The sequence below is a fragment of the Lactuca sativa genome, chromosome 1 (genome assembly GCF_002870075.4).
Source record: "Lactuca sativa cultivar Salinas chromosome 1, Lsat_Salinas_v11, whole genome shotgun sequence".
NCBI classification, from domain to species: Eukaryota; Viridiplantae; Streptophyta; class Magnoliopsida; order Asterales; family Asteraceae; genus Lactuca; species Lactuca sativa.
The window spans coordinates 160,802,213-160,810,212 of NC_056623.2; the positions used below are offsets into that span (position 1 = coordinate 160,802,213).

An 8,000-nucleotide genomic window follows, 5' to 3' on the forward strand; every position below is an offset into this window, starting at 1 on the left:
AAGTGTTATAAATAAAGTTGCCTCAAGTTCTATCCTACATGTCTTTCCGCTTTGAGTCCGTCATTAAAAAACGAAATATACTAAATAGTTTGATTCAAATTATCAAATTTCTAAATGTACAAATGAAGTATTTTTAAACATAAATACTTTAATAAACTAGAACATAATAAAATAGTTTAATAAATAAACATACATAATGTAATAACTAATTTCTATTTAAAAACTAATTTCAACCTTTCAATGTTGATAGGATACAAAATAATTTGTCCCATCTAATCATGGTTGGAAAACCTAAATTCTCTCCCCATTCTCATTATCAAAATTATAACTTTAAGTGATAAGACATTTGAGTGATTATAATAAAGTTTGTTATTTATGTTCATCTTTGTGAAGATTGTGAAGAATATACAAAGAAGCAGATGACAGGAATATACAAACGGAGTAGCTTAACAAGTCCAAACCAGTCGAAATTGTCACCATTTTGCTCTTCTCAAACATCTTTACTAGAAGAATCATAACAATTACATGACCAACTTTTGTCTTCAATTCATCAAGCGAACTTATCTTCATCCATTTAGGTCGCTCCTTCAATCCAATCAAATTAATTAATTAATTATCTATCCCCACATCTTTTACACAAATAAACTATTTAGGTTGTGTTTGTTACATGTGACATGACAACCTTTTGGTACATCCTTTTGTCCCACTGGCATTGGAATTAGTGTCAAAACACAGTACCATGTTCTGTCTTGTCCTATTCATTATGGTCGCAGTCGAATGTGCACCAAACACAGTAAACACAGGACAGTCTGTTCTATCACATGGTGTCCCACTTTTTGATGAAAAAAAATATTGCAATTTTTGTCTCACTGTCATCGGTTATGGTCCCATTCTAAGTCCAATACAGGTCAAACACTGTACAAAAGCATGTTATAATGTAAAGTAAAAAGTGCTAAAAAAGAATTTACTCTCAAAGCAAACATCCCAAATAGGGAAGAACCCTTTATAGCACGATCATCTTCTGGTGCTATACTATCTGGTGCATTACTAATGAATAATCCGTACAAACCCACTGCAAATATCAGCATAACTGTCCCAGCAAGATAAACATCTGCATTCAGATTTTAAAAATACAAGCAATTTTTTAAATACCTTTACTTGAAAATAATACAGATTACAGATTAAACTTAAATAGTTACCGTTTTTTGTTTTTCAAAATTTTATGGGGACAAAATGTAAAAGCTAGTAGACTCACCTATTGCTTCAACCAAACGCATCACCATTTTTCCTGAAAGAGATCCTTTCAAGCAGCTTGTCCAGTAGATTTTATATGCATCAGCAACATAAACACAGCCCTATGAACATACAAATAAGTCAGGATCACTTTGATTCATCCAAACATAACAATAGAAACACAGAAAACAGAATTACAGATAAATTTACTAAAATAAATGAGTGTAGAGAGAATTATTACATCAAGAAAGCATAGCAAGGAGCCAGCTAATGAACCTGCAACAGCCAGAAGTGCCAAAAACCGGAAGTCAAATATCACCTGTTCAGCAGCAGATATGGAAACAAATGGATGTATTACAAGACTGCAAGAGAATCCATGGTCATTCTTTATAGATAATTCCACCGAAAGTACAATAACTAGCAGATTAATCACTTTGAATGGCTTCTGTTTTGGAGAATTGTTCTAACATTAGAGAACAGGACTAGCTCATTAAAATTGTGGATCGATGCTGATTGAGTGGAAGAAATAAGCTGTAATGGATATAGAAACAAAAAAAATGAACTGCTAACAGCTTACAGAATCTCATGATAAAATTTCAACATTGGCGCACATACAGAATAGAAACGGACACACATAGCAACATCAACCACATATACCTAAGCAAATAATCATATTTCCCCAAATCTCACTGAAAACCTAATATAATAGGAACAAATTAGGTCGCAGAACCAAAAACGTACCCTTTCAATGTTAGACTCGGTAGATCTCACGGACTGCAAAACCGGATTACTTCCGTTAGGGTTTGCAATCGTGTAATTGAAGCTGTTATCTGACAGTTTGGAAGACGGATCGACGACAGTAGGCGTTTTTGGGGAAGACGGGATTGACTTTGACTTTGGTTGTGGCGGAGGTGGTGGAGATTGTGGTGGGACCAGAGAAGCAAATGAAGTGGAAAAACGTCGGAAATGGGAAGTGGATTTGGTGGAAAGAAGTATCGGAAATGGACCTCCACCGGAAATGGATACCAGCGGCGACATTTTCCGGGAGAGGAGTGTGTGTAGAGATTGAGGGGAGCGAGGGAAGGGTAGTGGCTGCTATCAGGCTATGTATCTTCTGGAGGGTGGGGCTTGGGTTTTTGTGGCGGGTAGCAGTTTGAAAGGAACGGTCGTATTCTCTCGCGTGGTGCACAATGGAATTGTCCGGATTCCGGAAATAGAATCGTATTTTCCGATAATTGTATGTTATATTTTTATAATACTTTTCCCATTTTATGAAGTTATTTATTAAAAGGCGAAATACATAAAAACATAGTATTTTTCCTTTTTTTTAGTTTAATCATTGTATTTTATTATGTTTAATTTCTTATCTATTTTGGGAAAAAAAATATTAGTGTTAAGAAGGATTTGTTATGTTGTCATAGCTTATGGAAAAACATTAATTTTTATTTTTTAACAAAATAGTTCATCTAATTTTAATAAAAAAGTTCATCTAATAAAGACTATTCTGTTAATTTGGACAAAATATTTAATAATCAAGACTTTTGTTTTATCAAAAATTAAAAATTGAAACTTCTCTATAAGCTATAACAAAATAATATTTTTTTAAAACAATAACCCAAAAATATTACGACCATGAACTTATATTAGCAATTTAGCAGGTTTTTTTAATGAAGTTTAATTTATTTTTAACTAAAACAACAAAACTCTAACAATATTTTTCTATTTTTATCGCAATAAGAACTTATTTTTTTCCTATTTTGGTAAAGGCCTTATTTTTTTATATATTTATTTATTTTAAAGTTGTTAAAACTAGAAAAGAGATGTTAAGACATTATTTTCTGTCCTTTTTTTTTTGTAGAAATTAGAAGAAGAAGAAAACCACAATGATTTTATGTATCTTGTGTTTGTGGCTGCTACCACCAAAAACCCAATGCCACATACCATAGACATATCGCTCAACGAAATATTTTGGTGATTGTTCACACTAAAAAACACAAATTTAATTACCTGAATATGACTGTAAAAATATATAGATGTTAACATCAATGTCTTAGTTTTAAATCTATTTGTTTATAGAAGGGTAAAATACATATGAAGCTTTTATTTTATGTTTTGAATTTTTTTTTATTTACGGAGTTGGAAAGTGAGGAAGTTTCAACATGCAATTCATGTCGAAAGTTTATTGAAAAGAGAAAGAATCAAAGTAAGGATATGAAAGTATATGTTTTGGGGTAAGTCCAACCATCAAAAAAAAGTTGTTATTATGAGAACCAGGAAACCATTCCTAGACAAATACTTACAAAACATACAAATAAAGGAAGAAATAAATACAAATAAATGAATATATAAATATAACAAAATGCCACTTTTAACATTTTTTTTTTAAATTTCAAAAACATAGTCTAACAAAAAGACTATCGCAATACAATAAAAAAAGAAAACTGTTATTGCGGATCAGTTAGAAAAGGAAATTCGTCAAAATGTATTGGTAACCTACTAAACTAGTAATAAGATGTTATTGTAGTCAAGAATAAAGTTTTTTTTTTTTTTTTTTCAAAACAATCGGCCTTTCAATGAAAATAAAATATATAATTAAACCATAAATTGAACAAAATAAACAGTAAATTGAACAAAATATGGTAGCTTTGTAATTTGTGTCCGTTAAAATGAGTATAATAGTTAGTAGATTAATTTTTAGCACTTTGTTTCAGATTTTAACAAAATGACCATTGTAAATTGTAATGGTGAATGTTTATAATTTTCTTATTTGGACATAAGGTAACTAACATACACTAAACATATTCGAGGATTATTGATGCTCCACGAGAAATATGTATGGGAGTTACAACGGTTTCAAAAAAGAAAACAAACAAGAGTTTGCTAAGGAATCACGAGTAACAAATTTTTTAATGAGTAACATTTTTTATATATTCGAGATATACTGTCTCACTATGCATGCACTACGAATTTAAGATTGCTTCTTACTCTCGAGGTAACGTATTAGGGTATTTTTAAGGGATTGTAAATTCTTCAAATTAGTGACTTGTATGAAAGGAAAAATAAAGGAGGACAAAAAGATTTTTTTTATACTTGTAAATTTGTCCTAGTTTATTTTTCCTTTCATTTTTCCAAATGTGATTTGTCATTTTCTCAAAAAATTAAAAAACATCATTAACCAAGTGTAGCTGATTAGACCCAAATATACAAGAAGCAAGACTTCATAGAAGATAAAAATTTACAAGTAATGCATATATAATTTCCTTTTAGCTAAACTATAACTCCAAGTAACAATACAAATAAATCGTTCTACCAACATATTTGTCATTCCATTTGTACAAAGTTAATTATATAGGTTCATCTTTGTGAAGATTGTGAAGAATATACAAAGAAGCCGATGATAGGAATATACAAACCGAGTAGCTTAAAAGATCTAAACCAGTTGCTATGGTCACCATTTTGCTCCTCTCAAACATTTTTACTAGAAGAATCATTACAATGACATGTCCCACTTTTGTCTTTAATTCATCAAGCGAGCTGATCTTCATCCATTTAGGCCGCTCCTAAAAGTCAATCAGATTCCATCAGACATAACATAACATAACAGGTAGGACTGAGACCGAGACTGTGACTGTAACTGATATCAATATCTATATCTATAGATAATATGTGGCTAAATGCCTAAATAACAACATATTGTTATCTATTTGTTTACTATAGTGTTTTACTATTGGATGATATAATAAACAAATAAATGAAAATATGTTGATATTTCAAGGCTTACCCTCAAAGCAAACATCCCAAACAAGGTGGAGCCCTTGAGAGCACGATCATCTGCTGGTGCTACATTACCAGGTGCATTACTGATGAATAATCCATACAAACCCATTGCAAATATCAGCATCACTGTGCCAGCTAGATAAACATCTGCATCCAGATTTAAAAAAAAAAAAAAAAAAGGAATAATAATAATATATTACTATTAAATTTACTAATAGAAAAAAAAATAGTAAACTAAAATTGTGAGAAACTAACCTATCGCTTCAACTAATCGCAATACCATCTTTCCCGTATGAACTCCTTTCGAACAGCTTGTCCAGTAGACTTTATATGCATCAACAATATAAACACAACCCTAGGGAATAACAATAATGTCAGCAAAGCATCACCTATTTCCTCTATCATATCAAGGAAAAACAGATATAAATGTATATATAATATACAAGTGAGTTTAAGGATGCTTACATTTAGGAAGCATAATAAGGAGCCAGCTAAAGAGCCTGCAACTGCGAAAAGTGCCAAAAATCGGAAGTCAAATATCACCTGCCAAATAACAGACACGGAAGCAAAAGACTGTGTTAATACACTTCAAGAATTTAAGTAGTTATGAATAAAATAATTGGCAAATCATTAAGGAATTTCTCAATCTTCTTTTTTGCCTTCTTTCAAGATTTTCATCGGTATGAATAAAATAATTGGCAAATCGAATTAATAACAGGATTACAGAGTTTCAACTGCATCTCTATGACATCCCTTTTCGATGTTCGTCATAAAATAGGGATTCTGGAGCAAATACATAATACAAACGAAACGAAGACATATATCACGTAAGCCAACGAATACATACACAAAAATCGTTATATTTCCCCAAATCTCATTGAAACCCTGATATAAAACAGTTAAGTCAGCATAAAAGACATACCTTTTCAATGTTAGACTCTGTTGACCTCACAGACTGCAAAGCAGGATTACTTCCGTTAGGGTTTGCGAGCGCGTAATTCAAGTTGTTATCAGAAGCTTTGGAAGACGAATCGACGGCAAAAGGTGTTTTAGAGGAAGATATGTTTGACTGTGACTTGGGTTGCGGCGGAGGTGATGGAGATTGTGGTGATGCCAGAGAAGCAAATGAAGTTGAAAAGCGTCGGAAAGAAGTTGTGGCTATTGTGGGTGTGGTAAGTACGATCGGAAGTCTTCCGCTACCAGAGATTGATACCAACGGCGACATGTTCAGTCAAGAAATGTGTAGAGACTATACAAACTAGCGAGGGTAAGGAGCGCGGCTAATGGCCATGTATCTTTTGCTGTGTGGGACCCCGGTTTTTTTTTGGCGGGTAGTGGGTTGAAACGAACGGTACCTTTCATTTGCGTGGTTAATTTGGCAAGATAGCAAACGGAGGCGGAGGGAAGAGCTTTATAAGGGCAAAAATATAAAATTTTGGGAGGCCTCTGATTTTTTAGTTATAAACAGCCCTGGTATGGTACTTTCATTTTATATATTTTTGGCTCAAAAATATAAAATTTTGACTGTGGCCCTCCTGCTTAACAATTTTTTTACATATTATATTTCCGGCCTCTCGAAGCAAACGTTGAAGCTCCGCCCGTGGAGGGAAGGTTCCCTTATTTTTGGTGGGCCATACCGTTCTTTCTCTGACTCTTCTTTCCCTCACCTAAAAGTCAATAAGTGGGAGGAAATCCCTTCCCTCACTTTTTCTTTTATTTTAAATATTTTTTTTATTTATAATTTTTAAATTAATATCAAACATAAAATTTAATTAAAAATAAAAAGCATTTCATTAAATAAAATAAAAATTACATTAACCCTAATATTTAAATAAATAGAAAAAAAACCGCAAAAAAAAAAATCAAACAAACTACAATATAGTAAAAATTATTAATTAATATCCTAATTTTATTTAAACCTAGATACGTCACTCGGAATCATTGTATTCGTCCTCGCCTTGATCATCTACATCATTCTCCCCAGCGTCACTCTCGTCGTCAGAATCTTCACTCTCGACGAACATATCAGAATCCTCGTCTGATTCGTCAAACAAATCATCATCGTGAGATAACTCGCGTGGGGGCTGAATATGAGCCCTATAAATGTGCTCCACCAAATCAGCACGAAGGGCCTGATGAAGGTCGCGATTGTGTACTTCTCTTCTATTCACCCTATACTCTTGTGTACCAACGGCTACTCCTTCGACATTTGGCAAAACTTCATTTTCGTTGTATCGGCATATCGCTTTTCCTTCGTCTTCAAGAATCATATTATGCAATATGATACATGCATGCATTACGTGTTGTAACCTTTTCACCTCATATGACCTTGCCTAGACCGTTAGTACTTGCCAACGTCTCTTAAGTACACCAAATGCTCGCTCCACATCCTTCCTAGCTGACTCTTGCGCCTCTTTAAACTTTTTCCTTTTCGGGTCGTTAGGACATGTAAACGATTTCACAAAAATAGACAAAGGAGGATATATACTGTCAGTAAGATAGTATCCACGCTTATATGCTACCCCATTTTCTTGAAAAGGTACATCGTGTGACTTTCCAAGGTAGATATCGTTGAATACAAGTGACTGGTCTAGCACGTTGATGTCATTGTTTGTACTAGCTGGACCAAAGAATGCATGCCATATCCAAAGATCATGTGATGCGATAGCCTCTAGAATTATCATCGGCTCTTCATGGTCGCCTCTCATGTACTGACCACGCCATGCGTTGGAGCATAATGACCAACTCCAATGCATGCAATCGATACTACCTAGCATTCTAGGGATGTCACACCCCAAAACCGAGAACGGCGGAAACGTTCTGGGGCGGAGGACGTCATGTATAATATCAACAACAATGTAAAGTAGTAAACAAGCAACAACATCATCCATTGCATTAATAAAATAATTATTATACAATTGTATTCTGTCAAATTTTGATAAAAACTAAAGCATAAATCAAAATGAAAGATAAGTCTTGAACAAGCTCCA

At 33.3% G+C, this 8,000-nt stretch overlaps 2 protein-coding genes across 2 annotated transcripts; both read right to left on the bottom strand.

The window, feature by feature from the left end:
• Nucleotides 1–351: 351 nt before the first annotated feature.
• Nucleotides 352–2,397, bottom strand: LOC111885264 (uncharacterized). Its single transcript, XM_023881532.3, has 5 exons — nt 1,975–2,397; nt 1,475–1,552; nt 1,256–1,355; nt 969–1,111; nt 352–585 (listed from the first exon to the last, which is right to left on the bottom strand). The coding sequence occupies exons 1-5, from the start codon at nt 2,269–2,271 to the stop codon at nt 370–372; spliced, it is 834 nt and encodes a 277-aa protein (XP_023737300.1). The 5' UTR covers nt 2,272–2,397; the 3' UTR covers nt 352–369.
• A 2,038-nt stretch (nt 2,398–4,435) lies between these two features.
• LOC111885267 (uncharacterized) lies at nt 4,436–6,381 on the bottom strand. Its single transcript, XM_023881534.3, has 5 exons — nt 5,933–6,381; nt 5,476–5,553; nt 5,266–5,365; nt 5,015–5,157; nt 4,436–4,793 (listed from the first exon to the last, which is right to left on the bottom strand). Exons 1-5 carry the CDS (start codon nt 6,233–6,235, stop codon nt 4,578–4,580), a joined length of 840 nt encoding a protein of 279 aa, XP_023737302.1. The 5' UTR covers nt 6,236–6,381; the 3' UTR covers nt 4,436–4,577.
• Nucleotides 6,382–8,000: the final 1,619 nt, after the last annotated feature.